The sequence below is a fragment of the Hippoglossus hippoglossus genome, chromosome 10 (assembly GCF_009819705.1).
Source record: "Hippoglossus hippoglossus isolate fHipHip1 chromosome 10, fHipHip1.pri, whole genome shotgun sequence".
In the NCBI taxonomy this organism is placed as follows: Eukaryota; Metazoa; Chordata; class Actinopteri; order Pleuronectiformes; family Pleuronectidae; genus Hippoglossus; species Hippoglossus hippoglossus.
In genome coordinates, this window is record NC_047160.1 from 12,680,105 (window position 1) to 12,702,634 (window position 22,530).

Here is a 22,530-nt window from a genome sequence, read left to right on the forward strand (position 1 = left end):
ATGATGCAGAGCATTGTGGCTGAGTCAGGCTCCGTCTGCTCGGATGCGCCGACAGGAAAAAACACTCTGCAGGGATTCTGCCAACAAGAGGACCTGCACTTCCTCCACTTCTCTGCCCCTGAGATTGCCTATGTCAGTTTGCGTCGAAGATGAGAGCTTCCAGTTGTTCTGAATGAGTTTAATGAGAGAAACGGAACCAAACATTAAAAGCCACTGTTGGCTCAGCTGTACCAAACCTGTAAAAACTCAAAAGCAAGCATTTTTAGATGACTTCCATTAGGGGACCTGTGCTCAGGGTTATGTTTCCCATCCTGCTCGTGTCCTCACAAGGTTTTCTCAGCATCTCCCTGTCCTGTGTTAGTAGCAGGGGTGGCCGGGCCATGTGAGAAATGAAAAGAGGACTTTGTTTCCCAGCGGAGGCAGAGAGTTGGATCTGGATCAGCCTCGGGTCAGGAGAGCTTCTGCTCCTCTGTACATCCCTAATCATCTTTCCTTTAAGGGCATGTTTATGTTTGCACATTTTTCCCCTTCGATTGTGCTGCAGAAGACTGAACTCATGAGACTGCTGTTGGCTGACTGTCCTCATATCCTGCACTGCCCCTCTTCCTCGCTCCGCACAGGCAAGGCACAGTCTCAGCATCCTACCTTATTCTCATGCCCCTTTTTAGAACCAAACCTCCTGTGAAGTTCGCAGCGCAGATGACCGCCAACAACCGTCAAGTGGTAAGTTATTCAGCCAGAAAAGATGCTTTTGTGGGAACACAACTGTATCTCTCATAATCATGCGGCAATGACGGGCAGAGATCCAACACGCTGGGAGTGGGAGGAAGACGAGAAGATCACAAACACTGGGATTGATTGACTCTACGTTATTTAAAAGAAGACATGATGAATTGTGAATGTTTTATTCAAAATCAGTCAGGATTGATGAATTTCTCTCTGGGCCACATCTCTGTATCCCGTCCTTGGCCAACTTCCCCATCCATGCAGCTCGCTCTTGCATCATTTCCTCTTTCTTTCACTTCCTCTCATTACTCACACTATAATAATTTTTCACACATTAAGATCGAGGTTCTCTACTCTACTTGCCTTGATCTTTGTCCCTCTTTCTCTTTTCATTGCCTTCTTCCAGGAGTGCTCGGAGGAGTTTCCGCTCCCAAACTCCCGATGAGCTCCGGTCTCCCTGGTGGGATATAAATAGGGGAGAGGAGGGGGACATGGAGACACACACTCCCAGAAGGGACGTGGGTGGGAAGTAAGAAGTGGTGAAAGGGCCGGGGCTCCACAGTCGCTGGGAGCGGCGTCCATAAATCCATCATGCATGAATTGTGCAAACACAGACAAGCACATGCTGATTAGAGCATGTGCCTTTTTTTTAAAAAGGAAATAAATATGGATGTAGGGAAAGAGACGGACAGAGAACAGTTAAAAAATATTAACTCTATATTACATGTATTTATTCTCGCTTGATTCTCCCAATAGAAATAGAAAAATCTTTTGTTAGTGGAAAAAAAAATATGACTGAGTCTGTTTCATGGTTTCATGCTTTATTTTTTGAATACATTTTGTAGATAAAGTGAATCAATAAAAATAAAAAAAACTATCTTTAAGCAAATCACAGAATCCGGCTGTAGATATCTTTGTGGCTTTGATTTATAGCTTTTTTCACTCTCTTTAACATTGCGTTGACTCATCCGTCACCTCAGACTGTTCTGTGTAGTTACCAAAGTTACATAGTTTGATTCTCTATAAGAGAGGGTGTGAGTTGTGGTAAACAGAAGGTTGATGCAGAAGATATGGCTTTGATAGAAATGGTTTACTGGTCTAAAGCAGCTTAAACTTGTAGAGCAAAACATCTTCTCTCTAAGCTCAGTTGAACATAGTGTTCTGGAGGAGGCACACGTCAAATGTGGTCAACAAGTCCTCCGAATGAAACATGAAGTATGTTGTTGGCCTCACGGAGGAGTATGTTCTTGTCTGTTTGATATTTAGCAGGATAACACACAAACTATGAAACCGATTTCCATGAAATGTTGTCGAGGGGTGGGTCATGACCTAAGGGAGAACCCATTAAATTTCGGTGCAGATCCAGGACTCACTCTCTTTAATATTGTGAGATAGGGGTGTTTTGCAATGTTTTTTGTGGATTTATCAGAGAGTAATGTAAAGATCCTGATGAGAAACAAAAGGAATGTTTAGGGGACTGATATTTATGAGTGTTTACAGGACGACTGTCATCATGCTTAAAAAGCTGTTGGTTTGAAACGTGAATCAAACAGTGGTCTGATGTTTTGTTGACTAATACGTGCATTCTGACCTCCAACCTGTGGACTTTGCTGGTCTCTGTAGGCTACATGCTGCAACCCCATAAGTACAGATCCACTTCAAGCTGGCTGAGATATAAATTCCCTCAGCCCTCCCAATGTCAGAAGACAACTATATAAGTTAGTCCGGTGATATTTACTCTGGCAGCTCATCGTCAGTCAATGTGTTTCTTTTAACCTTATCTTACTGAGAGTGTTGTCAACAAGCCGTCACCAGAGGTCAGTGGCAGCCACAAAAAACTGTCAAACCAAAAATATTTGTTTAACCACAAGGTCTTCATCAGGCCATGAAGTGCTGAATTAATGAATACAAATGTTTTACACTGGAACATGATGCTCCTTGGATAGCATATGGATGTGGGCCACTTCAGGCAATGACGCTGCTCTTCTGGCCTTGTTGTGGCCCAGACAAAATGGATGTGAGCCAAATGTGGCCCAAACATCCCTAAACCAAAGATGATGAGAAAATGATGACCATGGCCCAAAAAAACACAAAACCAATTCTGGTGACCTTTGGCACATTTGGTTGACATTAGTTATTTAAATGTTTCTGTTTTTTAAAGTGTCAAAATATCATGTGGTGCGACCGTCTGGCCATGACTGCTGTTGTGAAAACTTCTTTGAAATTACTCAAAATCTATTCAAATTTATTTTCTGCCATATTTGGCATGATTTCTAAAGTCTTTTGTAACCCTGTACAAAATTGCAAAGCATTTGCATTTATATTTCCATCATAGTATACAAACAAACTTTGTCCGATGATGTCCATTTTATGAAATATCATGTGGTGCGACCATCAAGAAAGGACCAATTTCGAACTTTGATGTTGAAATCCATTCAAAGACAGGAAGTTGCATCATAAACCATTTTGCCAAGGACCCATGGAAGCAGCAACAGGTTTGTAACTCTCTCTCAAATTTGGAAAAAAATAACCGTTTTCACAGCTGGTATGTAGTTGCCACATTTGGATATCATGTGGTATGACCTCAAAAAAACTATGAATTCTAAGTTATTTCAAAAAATATATATTTTGATTATAAATGTCATAGTGACCTTTTGTGCTGACCTAGTTTGTTTTCTTCAGGTGGCCAATTCTGTGGCTGTAAATTTTTGACTGAACTAGAAAAACATCATGTGGTGCGACCAAATGTGTTGCGACCATTGCAGAGTGTTTTACATGATAGATCTATGTCCTAGATTGGGAGTTTTGGGACTTTTTTTTATTCAATTAATGATTTATATACATAAAGTACTTTATTTTAGTAATATTTGGAAAATATTTCTATGCAATTAGAGTATTTTTTTCTAATATTTCAGAAACAACGGTTTATGTTTAATTTTTGTACAATATCATGAATAATTACCACCCCAAAAATGTAACATGTAATTTTATCTTGGTTATTATGAATTTATTAGTAATTTATTATTTATTTATGTGTTTATTTATTTATAACTGTTTAAATTTATTTTACCAGATGCCACTTCCAAGCAAACTAAAAACCGCTCGCCATATGCAGCGTGTTAATTCTGACCCTGTGGCAAGAGCGGAGAACCTTGCTCAGAGAAGAGAAAGGTATGTTAAAACATTTTAAAAATGAAAACTACAAATAAAGCAACATGAAGTACATATTGCTCTTATGTGTTTTTCATTACTGGACGAAATGCATATTTGCATTAAAATGTTCATCTATCATTAGTCCAAAATAACTTATTGATTTATGGCATGACATTACGATTTTTCAGCTACGAGACAAATAAACAGCAGGGAGAGATTCCATATGCCAAGTCAAGTGAGTTGACAGAGAGAGAGAAAAAGAATCAGAGAGAGAACTGGAGGGCTGCATCCAGAGCTTACAGAGAAAGTAAAATTATGGCAAACGTTGTGTTAGACCTTACGCCGCCATCTATGGAGAACATTCCACCAGTTCTGGTTGATGTAGATGTAAGAGCAGCCAGTTTAATGAAATGTTTGTTCACAACAACGTGTGCTGCACTTAAATGTTCTTGATGAGATTTTTATTAAAAAAAATGTTTAGGAAATGTTTGTGTTCATGAAAATTCGATGACATTTTAATAAAATCTAGTTTAAGTCAAGTATTTGTATGGAATTTATTGTTTATTGATCTTTTTAAACGATAGGAGGTTTTCATATCATTTGGAGCGACCACTCATCATGTGGTGCGACCAATAATACCAAGACCTGTATTAAATTTAAAGTAAAATATAAAATTTCTGTGGCTGAAATATTAATCACTGATACAGTATGCGTAAATGAATGGTATTTTTTAAACACTTTTATCAATTTTATGCACTTTACCGGAAAAATAAGTCTGTTAACTACATTTAATAAGGGGACGGTGACATTATAGAACAAAAATATGAGATCATTATTTACAAAAACTCTAAAGAAATGCAACTACTTTGTTACTAATGACTTTATATTATTGAGAAATTGTAAAAAAAAATGTAAGCATATTAAGGAAATTAATTCATTTTAAGATAAATTACGGTCGCACCACATGACATTTTTTAAGGCCACGGCCAATTCATCTAGATGAAAAAACACTAAAATCAAATAATTTGACATTTTTATATGATTTTATGTGTACACGACATTCCCAATGTTTGAATAATTATAATAGATATTCTTTTTTTTTGTATTTTAAAATTGGCCTGTTGAAAATCCTGATACGTCATTGACCCATGTATCTTTTGCATTAGTTATGTTTGTCTAACATGACCTTATATACACAGAAACATGCATAGAATTACATGAAACCTCTTCACTAAAGTTACCTTGATATGTGAAACACATGTTAAATGTACTTTAGTGGGATTGAATTGACGACGCATCTTCGAGAGAGCTGTCGTTGCATATTCCCCCCAGCACATGGGTCTCATCAGGTAAACACACTCAGTGAGTAGAGGTCATCTGATGGACCAAGGAGCTGTTTGATGGTTCAGCGTGTTTACTTCAAAGTTAAAGCAATAGATGCTCCGGTGTCAGCAATATTGCAAATCAATATTTTCTATCATCCCCCTGTTGTGATGGATCACCTTAGGAAACCTGAAATTGACGAAGATTGAAGTTGATGTATGTACTGTATTAATGCAGCCATCATTCTTCACTTAGTCTACATGGAGACAAACTTAACATCCCCCTCTCTGTGCTTCAGCTCAGATTCCAGGACATAATCAGGCAGCAACGACAAACCTCCTTCTTTACGACATCTCAAAATGACACAGACTGACCTCTGTGGTCTCACTTCTCCTTTTCGGTTTGCTCCTGCTTTTATCAGACATCAGCAAAAGTCTCCCCGCCAACGATTTGTCAGTGCCGGCACTTTGGCCTAAGACCAGACCCATTTTTTTCTGCTCTGAATGCCATTTTTAAACCTTTATCTGTGAGGCAGATTGACACTGGAATGAATCCAATTTGAGCCCAAACAGAAACTCAAGAAAACAAGACGGGAAGTGGTCTTATGGCGCCTGTTGTAGTGCAGACTCAACTTTTCATGATATTTAAAAGAAAATATCCCCCAATGAAACCATACTTAAATTTCTGTAGATCAAATTTTTTATTTTAGATCTGCAACATAATACACTCATAAATATCAGTCCCTCAACATTTTTAAAATCAATATCCATGAATTATTCTCTGAGAAAACAAGGAATATGTTGAAAAGCACCCAATCTCACAATGTTAAAGAAAGTAAAAAGAAATTAAAAACGTGATTCACCCCCTGGTCATTTACTTTCCAGTAGTTTTTGCATTATCCTAACTAACATAACTTGGTGGAGGTAATAAATGCTGCCAAGAGAAACCAAACATGGCCCCTATCCAATCTGTTACCTGTTTTAAACAACTGGGAAACCCTGAAATACACACGTTTCCTGTTCTGTAAGTAAATATTTACTCTACGCATTTCATAAGACACCTCGTCCAAAGGTTTCAGTTTCGCTATATTGAGAAAAGAGAAGTGCAGCTTAGAAGTGAAAGAGAAATAACAAAACATAGGACATGATTGTGATTGGTCAATGATCTGTGGACCAGCAGCTCATCGATGTCTGACAGTGTCGACAAGTGGAGTGAGGTGAGCAGGGGGCTGAAAAAGACTGGCAAAATATTTTCTTTAAGGCTGCAGCCCTCAAACACACACACACACACACACACACACACACACACACACACACACACACACACACACACACACACACACACACACACACACACACACACACACACACACTTCCTTTCCATTAGCAATGGTCATATAACAATGACCTCGAAACATAAATCTCATGAGCTGGCGGCACACAAACACACTCACCACAATCATGCGCTGAAGTGCGTTCCCTACCATTTCACAAGAGAATGAATGCGACTTGAAACAATTCAGAATTGAGAAATTCAAAGGATGGCAAGGTCAAAAAATCCTACACGTCTGTCTATCTCTTCCAAATAAAAGGAAAGAGAGAGTAGTCTGTAAAAGGTCAAAGATTTCAGCAACATCAATATATCCGATTTTTACATACAGAGACTCAGATTAATTCCTGACAAATCATCAGAAGGAGGCTTTCAGCATCTTTATTAAATAAAATGGTATCATCTTTAAGCAGAGCATTTGATAGGTTCATTCCTGCTCTGTGCCAGCGACCTCTCTACTAAGTTTGGGGCAAATCGGTTCAGTACTTTCTCAATTTACTAGCTTAAAATTCTAATCCACCATTTCATTAACCATTGCTTTTACGCAAGCTCCCATATCTGTAACCCCAGATTTTGTCTAATTTCAGTGGGCTGGGCGTCTGGGTAGAGCGTGCAGGAGGCAGGTCATGACATACAGGGACATGACCCTGCAGAAATAATACATTTTTGATTACAGCAAATCAACACCGGCGTCGGCACATATCACCAAAATCTCTTGAGTCTCATTCCAGGTTGACATCTTCCTCTGCGTCGCCTACATTTGGCATCTCTTTATCATCCTGAGATATTTGTAATCACTTTTATTTTCGATTTCCCGTCCATTGGGTGTTACGTCATCAACAATCCCTCGCTTGCTGTACCATTTTCCTGCTGTATTCTTAAATGAGCTAACTAACATTTTGTAGACTTTTCTGTTGGGAACTGGCAGGAAAAACTGCATAAAATATCTGGAACAACTGACGCGAACATTTGCGATCTCCCAAAAATCCCCTCCGGAAAATTACAGGAAAATGTCGGGACTTCAGTGGATGTCTAAAGCAGCTTATATGAGTGTGACATGTTTTGTCGATGCATCACGTATAAGTCGTAATTTGACACGAAAGGCTGTTCTTAAAATATTGTCCATGATGAAAAGCATGAACAAACAGCGAAAGCTCCATTTATAACACCATATTTTGATGTCTTATGAGTGTTTGTTTATATTCCTGATTAAATCCTCTTAGTGTCACAGTCTAAAGACGCAAAGATTTATCCCTGTGTAGGGACACTGAATGTTTTTTCTCTGAAAATTGTGAGACCAACACAAAACGTCTGCAGCCACAGTCTTCAGAGCAGTCTCTTAAACCTAATAGGATTTTGTGAAAGGTACTCTCAGAAAAGGGCAACAAATCGACACGGCCCACTTATTTTAAACGCCAGGAAAATTGCAGAGTGTAGAGAGAGGGTGCAAGACGGACCAGGTTTGGTAAGACGATGTCAGAGCGTCTTGTTTTGAGAAATTTGAGGGAAAATAAGTGTTGATAGGAGATAAAACTGCTGCACTTATGGCTGAAATACAGGAGCTTTAAGAAAAGCATGTGGAGGACTGTGAAAATGTGTCCTCTGCACAGTCAGTAGTGAGGGAGCAATGTTTGCAGAACAGCTCATCACGGCTGAATTACAACAACAGTTTTATTACTGTTACTTCACTTAGTGCTATTACTGTTGAGGACCTGATGAAAACAGAGACTTTGATCCAAAAATGTCCTTAAAACAATTCAAACGCTCAGAGCGACACAAGTGATTTTGCTCTTTTTCAGGACAAGACATATAAATCTATAAAAATAGTCTTTTTGAGTGCTGGTTGTTTCACTGGAGAAGGATATTTCCCCTTTAAGTGTGTGACATCTTCCTCTAGACTATACTGACTGAAGTGTGTTTTCATGCTACACAGTAGATTATCTTCATTTATCTTCTTTACAGTAACAGCTGATGTTGACATTGTCAGAGTTGCTGTGGCAGTTGGACCCAGACGCAGAGTTTAAACTTAAAGTGTAATTTTAATCCAAGGGACAGAGTCTTTAACGAACAAAACTGGGAGCACAAAGGGAGAAAATACAGGAAGCTTACACGGGGGGGGTGCAGAGGTGCAGAGGCTCAGGAGACACGGGATACAGAAATACGGGGAGAGCAGGGCAGGAGATCCGGACAGGAGGACAGGACAGGAGATTAGGACGGGTAGACGGGTAGACACGAGAACACATACGACAAGAGACATACGACGACGATCCGACAAGGACAAAGGGAAGAACCGAGGCTTAAATACAGACACACAGGGAAGGCAGGGGCAATTCGACACAGGTGTAACACATGAGGACTGGTGCAGACAATCACAGACAGGAAGTCAAACTAGATATGAGACACCAGAACCCAGACTACAAAAAACAGGAAACAGAACCCGGAGTGTGAAAACATGAAACACAGGGATGTACTAATAAACAGAAAACACTTTGGAAACCGATGAAACTAAACATTGATAAGTTCAAAACCCTGACAGACATTGACGATGACTAAACTTAGGGTGTGGTTTATAAAAGCACATCATTCTTCCAGTGAACTCACCACACATTAACAGGACTCAAGACAAAATGTGCACCAGACTCACAACGATTTCCTTCCTCATTTCCAAAAAAGTGTAGTTGAAACTTCAGTACGTCCTCGAGGAGAGTGTGTGGGGGCAGAAATTCATTTTTCTTCACTTCAGGATGCTGTTATACAAGAGTGTACACACACACACGATGCGTGGTCTTTGTGCTTTTTTTCTCTCCATCCTGACCCAAGGTAAATCGATATTTTTTGCTTTTTTGTTTTCTGGTATTTGCAGTGTGCCTGTGGGTGGAGGGTGTGGGTGCTGGCGTGTGTGTGTGGGTGCCATCGCGGGCTTCACATTTCACAATTGCCTTTCCAATCTTCATCGAATCCTCCAGTTTTGACAAACTGCTGTTCTCCACAGTGTCCTCAGAAACCTTGAGTGATGTCATTGGCCTCGTTGGGCACAATGTCACACTGCCCTGTAGGTATGACACCCAAACTTACGGCGTGCTGAGTTTCTGTTGGGGACGAGAGCAGGTGCCCCGGTTCCAATGCTCCGACACTGTCCTCTCGTCCCAGGACGGGGCTGTGGAGTTCAGACAGTCGTCCAGGTACCAGCTGCTGGGCAGGGAGACGGACGGAGACATTTCCCTGACCATCCTGGACGCTCAGTGGAGCGACGGTGGTGTTTATGGCTGCAGGGTCGAGATCCCCGGGTGGTTCAATGACCAGAAAGTCGACACAAACCTGGTCATGGAGGAAGGTAATTCTCATGCAGACTGTTAAAAGAGTGTTCATGAAGTATGTGTGTTTTTCAGATGAGCTTTTAAAGTATTGTGTGTTTTTTTGTTTTGTTTTTCCAGCACCTACAGAACAACCTGTTACCACGGACTGGACACTTGCTATTGCTGGAATAGATGGTAAACAATCAGGTGTATATAAATACACATGTTAAAAATGTTAAATATATACAATCTAAAGGTCACTGCATTGATAATTGTAGGCATAAACTTTACATAAATGTAGTGACAAATGGTTTCACTTCCTGACAGAAATATCTGCATCTAAGAATGTGGAAGTTGGTGACCCAGTGGTGGAAGAATTTGGAACAACTGCGGTACTGTTTTATTTCAACATGAAGAAGTGTATTATATTTTAAAACTGATTTCACAGCAGGATAATTATGCACAGGGGACAGAGGAATGATTCAACACATCTGGCCTCCTTCAGGAACATTTGGTCTCAAGAATCGTGTTGCAAATATTTATATGATAATTAGAAACATGTTATTGAAATTAGATGTTCATAGCTTTGTCATTTTATTTTAGATTTGTATTAAAAACTGTCAGAATTCAACCTCAACTTGTGTGTGTGTGTGTGTGTGTGTGTGTGTGTGTGTGTGTGTGTGTGTGTGTGTGTGAGTGAGTGTGAGTGTGAGGGGGATTTAAGGGTGGAAATGGGAGAACAAAGCCATATTGAAGTTTTAAACATACAGTATATTTTCATTGTACTGTATAGTAATGGCACATATACATATAGACCGTCTGACAATTATACTTGACACAGTCCCTCGTGATCATTTTCATTGCAGGGAAATTTCATGGCCTCCCTGGAAGTGGGGAACATTGCCAGGACGGGAGCTATTTTCTTCTCCACCATAATCATAATCCTCTTCTTTATTTTCCGTAAGTGTGGAAAGGATTGCAGTTTGTGACTCATATGCCGTTCTGATTAATTTAACACATTGGAAGTGGGCGACAGTTTGAGCAGTAGAAGTCACAGAGAGTGTGTCTTCTTTCTTTAGACCGAGGCGATAACATAACGTTTGTGTTTCACCTCACCAAAAGGGAGAAGGTTTCAGCCGGAGCGGAGACTTCAGCATCTTAACAACTTAGCTGTGGAAAACACTTATGAATGTGTCCCAGTGCGTGCGTGAGGGTCAGCGCTACATGAAGAAAGGACTTCCTATACAAGGAACTTCAGGCTGAAGGAGTGCCTGCTTGTCATGCGCTGACACTTTCCATCCCCTCTGGTTCAGAGAGGAACCCTTTGACTACAAGAGAATGAGGATCTCCTATTTCCCTCCAGTGAAGCAGCCATTGTTCTCAGATTCAAGTAAAAAGTTTGATTATGCATCAGAAGATACAAAAATATCCTTCAGGTTACTTAATAATCTCTTCACTCTTGTTTCATGGCAAATTTGATCTCACAGCCCAGAAAAGCTTGTGGATGGTAAATGTTTGTGGAGACGACGCCACCTGCTGGACTCAAATTATTAGAGGAGAGTACTCTATAGTGAAAACTCATGAATGTGACCTTAGTTTGTTGGTTAAAGGTTTGATAGAGAAGGAGGGAAGTCAGAGTGAAGGTGAAATGCATATAACTCCCCACTTATTTATGTTTAATGTTAAATAGGCTAATAACTGTGTACTGACAAACTAATTTCAATAAAGATGATGTTAAGAAAGACATTTTGGACATATGTCATAGTAGAACTTTCAGCACATCTGATCAGATTTATGATGACATGGCTTCAGTTTAACCACTAAACCAAGAAATCAAGAAATCATAAAACATCTTATAATGTCATGACTGATGAGAGAAAATCCACTGTAACTTGTCAGAAACTATAACATATATTTGTTGCTGTATACGCTGCCTTCTGTAACATCACTTCTTATCTGTTAAAATAAACAAACAAATAAACCTAACTGACTCCTTTCTATATAAATCACATTGGACTTGGTGCCTGACTACATTTAATGGTTGTGATGGTCAATGAATGTTGATAAATTGAGTGCATTACTCAGCAAATACAGAAAACACAAATAATTAAAATTTTGAAATCATTTATTTTGCAGCAGTTGTACGAATAACTGCAGGTTTTGAGGAACAATAAGAGATGAAGTTCTCTGCTGGTTCACAAAATATCCAGCAAGCCCACAGCAGTCCAAGAAAAAGCCTGTGGCCCTCCAGTAAACCAGACTTGTATTATTCTATTTCCATCAGTAGGAAATATCCTGATTATTATGAAAAGATTTTTGGTAAAACTCTTAGTTATTTGTCTTGATATCTTCATCACTTAGACAGGAATAGAAAGTCATTCCAGCTGTGACATTTACCTTGTATTTTGAGTAAATGGGAAATATAGGACTTTGTTAGTACAGCACCTTTAATACAAATAATGTAACACAAACTATTTTACAGAATAAAAGCAAATAAAACACTAAAAACAACCCACCCAACCACATCCATACACAGAGCAAGACAATATTAATGGGAGCTGAAGAAAATGTTGTAAATCTCATAGAATTGAAAAGAGGAATCACAAAAGGCAGGTACAAAGAGATGAAATGATGAAGATGAAAACATTTAATGTTACAAGAGATGTGAACATTTAAAAAAAATGTCTAAAATATTAAAAGAGGAATAACTAAAATTAGAAATAAAAGGTAAGGTATTGAAATCAATTCCAAGAAAGCAAATAAGTAATGATTGAATGATTAAATAAATAGAATGAAAGGATAGATCTGCAAAACAGTCTAAAAAATACATATATAAATAAATATAAATAGAGAGGTAATTAAATAATAATAATAATAATAATAATAATAATAATAATAATAATAGTAATAATAATAACAACAACAACAACAACAACAACAGCAACAATAATAATAATAACAATAATAATAATAACATGCCTCTCTGTAGGTCTTTGTTTTAACTTTGGGTAAAATAAAAAAGCCGATCAGAGGACCTGAGGGTTCAAGATGTTTCATAACTTAAAAGCAAATTTGATAAATAGTTGGTTTCTATATGTCTCATCATGTGTAAGAACTGTTTCTTCGGGAAGAAAGAGCAGGATGTATTTATTTCCGCCATCTACCGTTTCCTGTTGCACTGCATCCTGGGATGCAGCGTAAAGACTGAACTGACCTACAACCTCTGCATGTTTGCTCTTAAGGAAAATATAACAACCTGGCTTAATTATAGCTCAGTTTTCTTTCCACATATCAAAGATACTGTATATTTAAGTCTGTGTGCCAGTTATCATTGACCCAGTCTGTCACAATGAGGCTGAGTTTTTACAGCAGGAAAATTCAAAGCCCACCCGGGAGCAGGACTGGAGCTATTTTCTTCTCCACCGTAATCATAATCTTCGTCTTTATTTTCTATAAGTGTGGAACGGATTACAGTTTGTGACTCATGTGTCATTCAGATAAATTCAACACATTCAAAGTGGGCGTCTGTTGAGCAACAGAATCCCTGAGAGTGGGCATCTCTTCTTTTTTCTACACCAGGAAGTCACCTTGAAGGATGATGTTGCAGAGAACAATTTACGTTCAATGCAAATGTTTAATAACAATACATCAATTCAATTTATTTTTACATGAAGTACTCAAACTTTAAAACACTTGAATATTATAGCATGTTGTAATTGAACGTTTTGTTGAGTGATTCGGTTTGTTTCTGTGGACTTTTCTTCATATCGCAAAACATTCTGGTTTATTTAAATCACATAAACACTTTTTGTCAAAAGATTCATCTGAACTGTATATTATTATATTATGCAGAGATTATTTAAATAAAAAACTTTTAGTTGAACCCTCTTTTCTTCACGTTATCACATTACATTAAATCCCTTTAACTTCCAGTTCCTGTTTACTTGTAAATTTTTATCATACAGAGAAAATGAAACAAAAACGGATTTTGCTCTTGTTTTTAGTCTTTAATGTTTTATGAATTAGTGTTGCAATATCACCAGATCAAAGAAAAGAGTGCAGACGTCTTTTTTCTGAGTCAGTGACGGAAATGCTCTGAATCAAACTATGACTGTGTTTACAAAAAAATCAACTGTGATAATTGACGTGAGAAAATAATCTGAAATGTTAAAACGTGTGAAATATTACAGTATATTCAGATTTGTATATTTGACGAGGAGATCAACTCGCCAGGTGTTATTGTGTTGAATCAGTTTTTTTCTGCAAATACTAAATGAAGGAAAACGTATAAGAAACATTATAAAAGATTATTGTTGAAATATAGTTGTCGTTAACTGCACCACATGTGCTTCTGGGGGATGATCAGAGAGGAAGTGCTGTAGTTACTAAACATGCTGCATCTGTTTACTCAGCAGTCTAACTAAGAGTCCATGGCCCCTGAGTAAACCAGACTTTCTATTTTCATCAGTGTTAATATAAGTTTGCACTGTGACCTATATCTAAAACCATCTTGTGCTTGAGCTCACATGATAAAGGTTATTATTTGATTAATAATTTCTATTTAATTATTCTCCAGTTTTTTCTCTGTTCATGTCACAACCTCCCTCCAACCATCACAAGTTCAGAGAACTAACATCAGGACTGTGTGTCAATAACCTCAAATCTGTCTCTGTCTAATCATCAAAATGAAAAAGTGTGCTACTTCTAGGTTAAGGAACTAAAACCGCAGAAAAGGAAACGGCTCATTTCGACATTCGTCTTCTGCCGGCAGAAGTTGTTTGTGTGAGCATATCAAGGACGGCTTCATGTGATGTGGAAAGATTTCAAAGCTGAAAACACAGCGGTTTGGTTTAGTGTCACTTAGCAGGTGAACTGATCCTCCCATCGATTGAGGCTTGTAAAATGGTTGTATTGGGCATCAGACACCTTCCTCTGTGCTGCAGTCTTCTTCTTTGTCTTCTGCTGGGTAAGATAGCCATGTGCATTTTCATTCACAGATGATTGAACAGTGAAGTTCTAATTTCATATGTTTACCATTGGTACGTTCTGCGTCTTCAGGTTGTGTCGCCACAGAGGGCATCATAACCACAGTGGGAACAGATGCAACTTTGTTGTGCAACTACGATGCCAAGTACTACGGCAAGCTTCCTGTGTGCTGGGGCCGCGGAGCCATCCCCAACAGCGGCTGTTCCAATGAGGTGATCAGGTCAGATGGGACGTCAGTGGTCCACAGGCTGACAGAGCGCTACCTGCTCATGGGTAATCTTGGCGAGGGCAATGTGTCGCTGACCATCAGACAGGTGGAAGAGAGCGACTCAGGGACGTACGGCTGCCGTGTGAATATACCGGGCTGGTTCAATGATCACAAACACCAGGTGACCCTGACTGTGGTGGCAGGTGAGACCCTCAGGGAAAGATGTGTCCTTAATGGTGTCCAAATTCAAAGTTCTCCTGCTGTGTCCTTGCTCATTGAAACATGAAGAATGTCCCTCACATTTCCTTTTTCCCAGAGACAAGGGTGACACCTGGAAATTATCACATTTAAGAAGCTGGAACAAGCACATATTTGACAAGAGATGACCCATAAATGATTTAAACCATACATCAATTGAACAGTTGTTTGCGATTTTCTGTTTTCATCTAATTTTGTCAGCACTATACAGCGAAGTTTCTGTTTTTCTTCCTCTTTAGGACGCCCTGACCCCCTGATGGTGCAGACGAGGGAGGTGAAGGAGAGGTCGGTTACTATTCGCTGGAATCCTGTGTTTGATGGAGGCAGGCCCATCACGTCCTACATGGTTGATTTGAAAAACAAACAAAGTAAGCGCAATGAAACATTTGGACATCAGGTAGCTAATTATCTCTATACTTTAGAGTACGGGATGTGGATCTTATCTATGTGCTCCTGTTGCACAGCATCCTGGAATACTGAAGCGAGGACTAAAGTCTTGAATCCTGAACTGACCGAGGTGACTTTGGTGGATTTGCGTCCGGCCAAGTCCTACAACATCCGTATGTTTGTTATTAACAGCATAGGCATGAGCGAGGCCAGCAACGTTCTGACAATCACAACAAAAGAAGCAGGTAGAGTCAGTCAGTATTTATCATTTTTAACTACATTTTAAATTTTGACAGATGGGCACTTTCAAATGTGTTTTCCCTGCAGCACCAGAGGGTCCACCCCTGGATATGCGGATGGAGGCCCTCACCCCTCACAGTATCAAAGTGACGTGGAAGGTAGAGTCACAATTAAGAAACTTTAGCAGCATTCTCAAAAGAAAATGAAAGCAGCATAGCAGTTTGTACAAAGTGATATGTAAAAAGAATATATATGTAATAAGAAAATATGTACAAAAAAAGAAATACTGTGAAAAATGTAACGATTGTGAGAGGTGTTTTCCTTCTTGACTAAAAGCCTCCGAGCGCTGATCTCAGAAACGGGGTGCTGCAGAGTTACAGCATCAGCTATAGAGAGTTCGACCCTGTAGGCATGCAGTTTAAGAGGTGGCAGCACAAGAGTGTGACGGCCACACGGGAACTGGAGAGCATCGTCCTGAGCAACCTGAAGCCTTCCACCAAGTACGGCGTCATTATTCAGGCCAAAACCAAAGCAGGAATCGGACCTGCCTCAACTGCACCACTCTGCGCCACTCTGGATGAAGGTAAAGTCACGGAAATATGAATTAATCATAGTTATCTTCTGAGACTGGAAACTGCTTTTATTCTGTTTCTAGTTCATACAACTTCAGAAGTTGTAACTGTGACGCCCACTTCTACTGACACCACGATGCAGAGAGAAGACACTTCAAGTTTTACTACAGGTACTGCGTGTGTTGTTGAGCTGCACACAATATATTCCTCATTAAACATCTTTAAAAGGTTTTCTTTCTGGTGACAGATTGTTTTTTTTTTATAATTAACAATCAACAATGACTGGAATATGACCTTTTCACCCTGTTCCCAGCAGTGGAGTCTGTTACTGATGCCACAGACTGGGAACAAAGCACCACAAGCATCACTTCAGGTACTTTGTGTTCAGCCTCTCGTGAACCAATCAAACTCTTCTGATGCAGTGAATTCTGTCGTCAAGAAGCTGTTTAAGGTTGTTCTCATGTTAATCAGATATTTTCCGTTTGAGATTTTTCATCAAAATAGAATTGCAGCTGTCAGCGTCCAATTAGACACATTATTCACGGCCCTGGGATTTGTCTGTACATTACATCATGATCACATTATCACAGTGTAAAGAATCAGGTATAAATTCACAAGATTAAACTGAGCTATTGAAAAATCGATGTTTGTCTTTGGTGAACGTGTCTTGCCGTGTGTCTTCTAGTGCCCCCGGATCCCCCTGTAGTCGAGTTAAAAGAGGTCACAGACAATTCAATTTCCCTTTTCTGGACTCCCGCCTTCGAAGGTGACAGCCCGATTACGGGTTATTACTTGGAGTATAAAGCACTGAATGGTAAGAGAAAATAAATTCATTAGAGTTCACTAAATTGTTGTCACGGCATTTTTAATATTATGTGAAAATCTTTTTTCCCCCCTCCCTCTACAGCATCATGGGATTACACAAAGACAGTTGTAGACTTCAGCCCTAACCAGACAGAGGCCACAATAATAGAGATAAATCCCTCAACTTACAACATCCGCATGTTTGCCAGGAACAGTCTGGGCACCAGTAAACCCAGCAACGTCCTCTCCATCACTACTGGAAGAACAGGTGCTGAACTCAAACATAATACTTAAAGGTTCAGTGTCATCTAGTGGTGTAGGTGCATGTTGCAGCTGAATACCCTTCACCTCACTCTCCTCTTCCAAACATTATTTTATATAAAATTTCTGCCAATAGATCCCTTTCACCTAAATTTTATACACTGGACCTTTACTTAAAAAATGTGAAAAAAATGTGAACATGTAAATCAATGCATGAGAAAAAAATAGTGGAGTAGAAACCGTAGATTTTGCTGATATATGTCGAGGAGTAAAAGTTAAAAGTACCCAAAAAGAAATGTACTTTGTTACACCCTGTGTTTATAAGTACTTTCGTAATTTACTCTACCCTTTTTTTAAAGCATTTTTTAGAATTTATTATGTCTGGACTTGTCATTTACCCGACCAATTTGAGGTCTTGCTATGTTGACATGTCTGATTTCATGTTGTGTGTTCCGCCCGTCACTTTAAGTTAAGAAAATGAAGCTAATGAGCTGTGTAGCCGTTCAATAAAAATATATATGATAATAATACGTTGTTACATTTTTTGGGGATCAGAAGTATTTGACCCTTATTCACACTCAGTAAGAGAGTTCGAGAATATAAATGAGCTAAACATTCACAATTCCTCATTTGACCGGAAACACTTATTGATTTTGCTTTTCTTTTTGGGTATCATTTATCTGAAACAGTTTCAAAACTTCCTGCTGTCTTCTTTCCTGGGTGTGTGACAGGTCATCAGAAGAATGATTCTGCTACCACCGTATCCTCTGGCACCGTATCCTCTGGCACCGTATCCTCTGGCACCGTATCCTCTGGCACCGTATCCCCCGATGCTGCTGTAAGCTTCAATCCCTGCATTTGCACAACCACCAAGTTTGGAAGTGAAGCTAAACTCTGACTGTCTCTGAATCTGCCAGGTGATTGTCAACGGGAGTCACAATGGTCACCTCGCTGCCATCGTGATGACGGTGGTCCTGGTGGTGTTGATTGTTGCCATAGTAACCACGTGGCAAATTCGAAGTGAGTATGATAACTCGTAGACCCAAACCAAGTTGCCCTGTTTGATTGTGATGCTTTCCGTCCGCAGGGGTAACACAGAAAGAAGGCAGCCTGAGCCTGTGAGTGACTGAACCATTTATACACATTTATATGGAGAATTTAGACACTCAATGCACTTCACTGTGACTGCCTGCCCTTCTCCTCCTCTGTAGGTGGGTGAGCAATGGAGCACTACGTTACAGAGGATCTGAGTCACTGCAGGAGCTGTAAAACTCACAGTTACTCTACACTTCAGCCTATTGTGTCGTTACAATACTCACAAATAATGAATTTTGTAAAAGGAGTTTTTTTTGTTATGTCGTTGATGAAAGATTTGGTCCGACTTCAGCTGTCTGTTAATTCAAATGCCCCCAAAAAACATCTATACTTTGTAGAAAACGTACTAAAGAAGCTGTAATCACAACAAGGGGTTTTATTTTAATGTAACAATGTGTGATGGGATGGTACCTCATCTTTACTACTTTCTTTTATGCTAATAAACTTTTACACTGTCCATCTTCATGTACTTTGTAGAGTTTTGTGTCATAGTTCAACCATTACCAAGGTTTATGCAGGATATTATTAAATATCAAATAAAGTCTAGAATTCAATCATCAATTCGTGGCCTTTTAAAATTCTTAGATACATTAAAGATTATGTTCTAGATCTTAAATAGCCTACATTTGGGTAAGTCTTCATTATATTAATATTAATTTAATGCTATTTGAGTCGCACTTGATAATGAGATATCTCTGGAACGCCTTGAGGGAATTCTTTTACATTTGGTATAAATATTCAGTTGAACTGGGTTTTCATTTTGACAGCCAAAGACCAAAGGTTAAGGTCAGGATGCCCTCACAAATTATGTTTTTCTTGCACGTGATATCTTAAGAGCAGCTTGAGGGATTCAAATTTGGTACAAATTTCATTGCATATGGTACAATTCACCTGGACTCACTGATTAACTGATTCGATTTCGGTGGTCAAAGGTCAAGGTCCCGGTGACCTAAAAAACTTAATTTTTTTTTCAATTAATTCAGTATGGTCTTAAAAAGTCTGAAATTAAACTTGTAGAAAACTGCAAAAACCCTGATTACTGACAATGTTAACATAAGTTAAATCAGCTATTATTGAAATGATGAACAATTTTAAACACATACACACACATAACTGATTAAATTTGTTTATTACTTACAATAATTGTTGAGATTAAACTGACTGAATAGCTAAAGCGTTTGATTTAAAAAACTATACAACTATCTTTTTTTATTTGAATTATTGCTTGACGTAATAACATATCCTCGCTGAAAAAACTTTCATTTATTGGTGTAAAGCTAAATAGACTACACTCCATAATTTCAAAATGGAGGATTTGGTGTTGCTAACCATTTAGAAAATAAAGAAAACTGATCCTTAAATTACATTTAACACTTACTAGTGTATACCTATAACCATAAGAGGGCGCCAGAGTCCCACCAGTAAGTTTCTCTAATGGTCTCCAGCGCTCACTCATCATCATCTCACCTGATCATCGACAGAGCCAAACTCAGGAGCAGGCACGGCAGCCGGCTGGATTTCCATCCATCTGTCCTGTAAATATCTTAATTGTCCTAATTCAGGAGATGAGGAGGTGGAGAGGATAGGATACCCCCCAGGGATCTTAGAGCCAGCTGGCTGTGGGGGAGTCTCCCACTAATGGGGGACCACAGGAGGGGGATACCCACACCTGAGTCTCAGCGGGTACAACATGGCACAGGAGGGATCCGTGTTTGTACGTATGTGTGATGGATGTATACATGTGAACGGATGTTTAAAAACTGGGCCTCCACTTCCTGTGCTCCTTCTTAATTTATTTCTTCTCTAAAGGAGGCCACTGATGGAGAAACTACTGTTGTTGTTGTTTCTGCATATGGAAGTGTTGCACTTCCTGACAAATATACTAATGTGCCACAGTGCTGTAAATATTGCTTGATTATTGGTTTGTAGTGGTAACCCATCACCGATCCAGAGCTGCTGACACACAAAGCCACAGTACGCTGTGTAACTGTGGCCTGTAAACACCGCTCCACCACATCCCTCCTCCGGCGGACTTCCTCTCATCTCTGGACCCCTCACTTCCGTCGTCCACTGCCCTTCTCGCTCTGACGTTGCTTACACAAACACTATAGAGCCGTCCACTCCCGGTGCTTTCCTCAGCCTCCACACCTCTCCATCCTCTTCTCCTCTCAATCCATCTCCCTCTCTGCTCAAGCCCTGCTGATTACACTGCGTTGGCACTTACATAAACAGAAGAAAAGAGGCGCGGATGGTTGTGGGAAACACTGGTTGAATGACTTTGATGAGGTTGCTTTGATTTGCCTCACAGCCAGAAACCAATTTAGCCCCCCTACACATATTGGTTCCTCTTGGACCTTGCCTGCCACCGGTAAACCACACAAGGCAACAAACCAGTAGTCGATACAAGTAGGACGAGGGACTCGAATGGAACCAGCTGTTCTTACTGACCTGCGGTCGATTTACAATGTCTGTCATCGTCCCAACAGTTTTGTCACCTCATTCACAGCATGGCCCTTCCACCTTCTTTAAACATCCTCTGTTGTGACCAAACATCCATTCAGGCAACAACACAACCTTCCTTATGTAAGCCATGCAGAGCTTTGTCAGCTGTGTCTGGTAAAGGCTTCCGACTGAGGCTGCAGGTGGGGGATTGAGGAGGGGGGAGGGAGTGTGTGGTCATAATAATGGCAATATTAGCAGTGGGGACAGAGTTAGCAGTGTAATAAATCATCGCTATGGTTTTGGCCACATCAAGGTACCAGCACGCAGGAAGCAGAGACTGAACGGTACCACACACACCAAAGCCTGAGCTCCGCAGGAGGGGCTGGTCTCCAGGCCTCGTTGCCCCAGAACGGATGCATGGTCCCGGACCTATAGAGCTTCCAGATGTTGGCCCTTCTGGAGCGCCTTATGAACTTGCGAGCAGCCGAGCAGATGAGTGTATTGAACAGAGCAGAAATGAAAGGAGCCGGGAGGTGAGGTAGAACAAAGGAGAGACGGCGGACACAGAAGCAGTTTGTGAAAACAGACAGAGAGCTGTGGAATGGTCTATTTGTTGATGAAAGAAACACTAATTCGTTCAAGTCTTGAGTGAAAACTCCCCTCAAACTACGACAGCTCAAAGGGATGGTTTCATCTTGTTAGACCAATAGCCTGTCAGTGTGCTAATGAAAACAAGACAAAGTATAATCCTCAAATCAGGACCGTAAGTTGTACGTCAAACATAGACATGAAGATGGATGACGTGACAGCTCACCAAAAGTGAAGCCAAGCATCTCAAATGCTGTCTGGTGGCTGGCTGAAGTATAGGTTATAAGTCCTGCCTCCTCCTTGTTAGGAGATGGGACACAGATCAAACTAAAAAGTCAAAGTACATGGCTTTGGCTTCATCTCTGGACAGTGGGAGGAAGTAACGTCGCGTCATCCATCTTTATATACAGTCTATGATGTAAACTGGTCCCAAAAAAAAAAAATGCGTATGATGTAAAACTTGGGTTGAGAATCATGACGGAGCAGCGATTTGAAAAATCAACAAAAAAACTGTGCTCACTCACAACGAGCCGATCTGACAGAACATTTATGAGTGTGTTGATGTGATCTGATTAGCCTGCTTGAGCCAGATGGAACGCAGTGCACATGTTTGAAGGTCAGACATAACAGTTACCATGGAGACGTCGCCAAGTAAACCAAGCCCAACGTTCTACTGCACAGTCGCTTCCCCCGAGGGACCTGCATCAGCCCGTGTGTGTGTGTGTGCATGTTAGGTGATGTATATCTGCATGCTTTTGCGCATGTCCCTTTCAGTGTGTGTAAACTTTGAGAGCATTCTTCTGCTAGTTACAGTCATAAGAGTTTGAAGCATTGTCTGTAAAGGATAGAAGATTTGTTTTCA

The 22,530-nt window shown here is 39.9% G+C and overlaps 2 protein-coding genes across 6 annotated transcripts; both read left to right on the top strand.

The window, feature by feature from the left end:
• Positions 1-9,192: 9,192 nt before the first annotated feature.
• On the top strand, positions 9,193-11,813 carry LOC117769416 (hepatitis A virus cellular receptor 1 homolog). 2 transcript variants are annotated; one of them, XM_034598292.1, is made up of 6 exons: positions 9,193-9,351; positions 9,524-9,865; positions 9,966-10,034; positions 10,155-10,219; positions 10,694-10,787; positions 10,950-11,813. In XM_034598292.1, the coding sequence occupies exons 1-6, from the start codon at positions 9,276-9,278 to the stop codon at positions 11,036-11,038; spliced, it is 735 nt and encodes a 244-aa protein (XP_034454183.1). In that variant the 5' UTR covers positions 9,193-9,275; the 3' UTR covers positions 11,039-11,813. The 2 variants fall into 2 exon arrangements, with proteins under 2 accessions (XP_034454183.1, XP_034454184.1); XM_034598293.1 differs by having other exon boundaries at positions 9,966-10,022.
• Positions 11,814-14,585: 2,772 nt separating this feature from the next.
• Positions 14,586-19,094, top strand: LOC117769601 (Down syndrome cell adhesion molecule homolog). Of its 4 annotated transcripts, none has more exons than XM_034598602.1 (14): positions 14,586-14,793; positions 14,880-15,224; positions 15,519-15,647; positions 15,744-15,911; positions 15,994-16,064; positions 16,243-16,489; positions 16,562-16,648; positions 16,792-16,851; positions 17,164-17,292; positions 17,386-17,550; positions 18,275-18,381; positions 18,461-18,563; positions 18,631-18,661; positions 18,755-19,094. In XM_034598602.1, the coding sequence occupies exons 1-14, from the start codon at positions 14,730-14,732 to the stop codon at positions 18,810-18,812; spliced, it is 1,764 nt and encodes a 587-aa protein (XP_034454493.1). In that variant the 5' UTR covers positions 14,586-14,729; the 3' UTR covers positions 18,813-19,094. The 4 variants fall into 4 exon arrangements, 3 of the variants coding, with proteins under 3 accessions (XP_034454493.1, XP_034454494.1, XP_034454495.1); XM_034598603.1 differs by having other exon boundaries at positions 16,795-16,851; XM_034598604.1 differs by having other exon boundaries at positions 14,886-15,224.
• Positions 19,095-22,530: the final 3,436 nt, after the last annotated feature.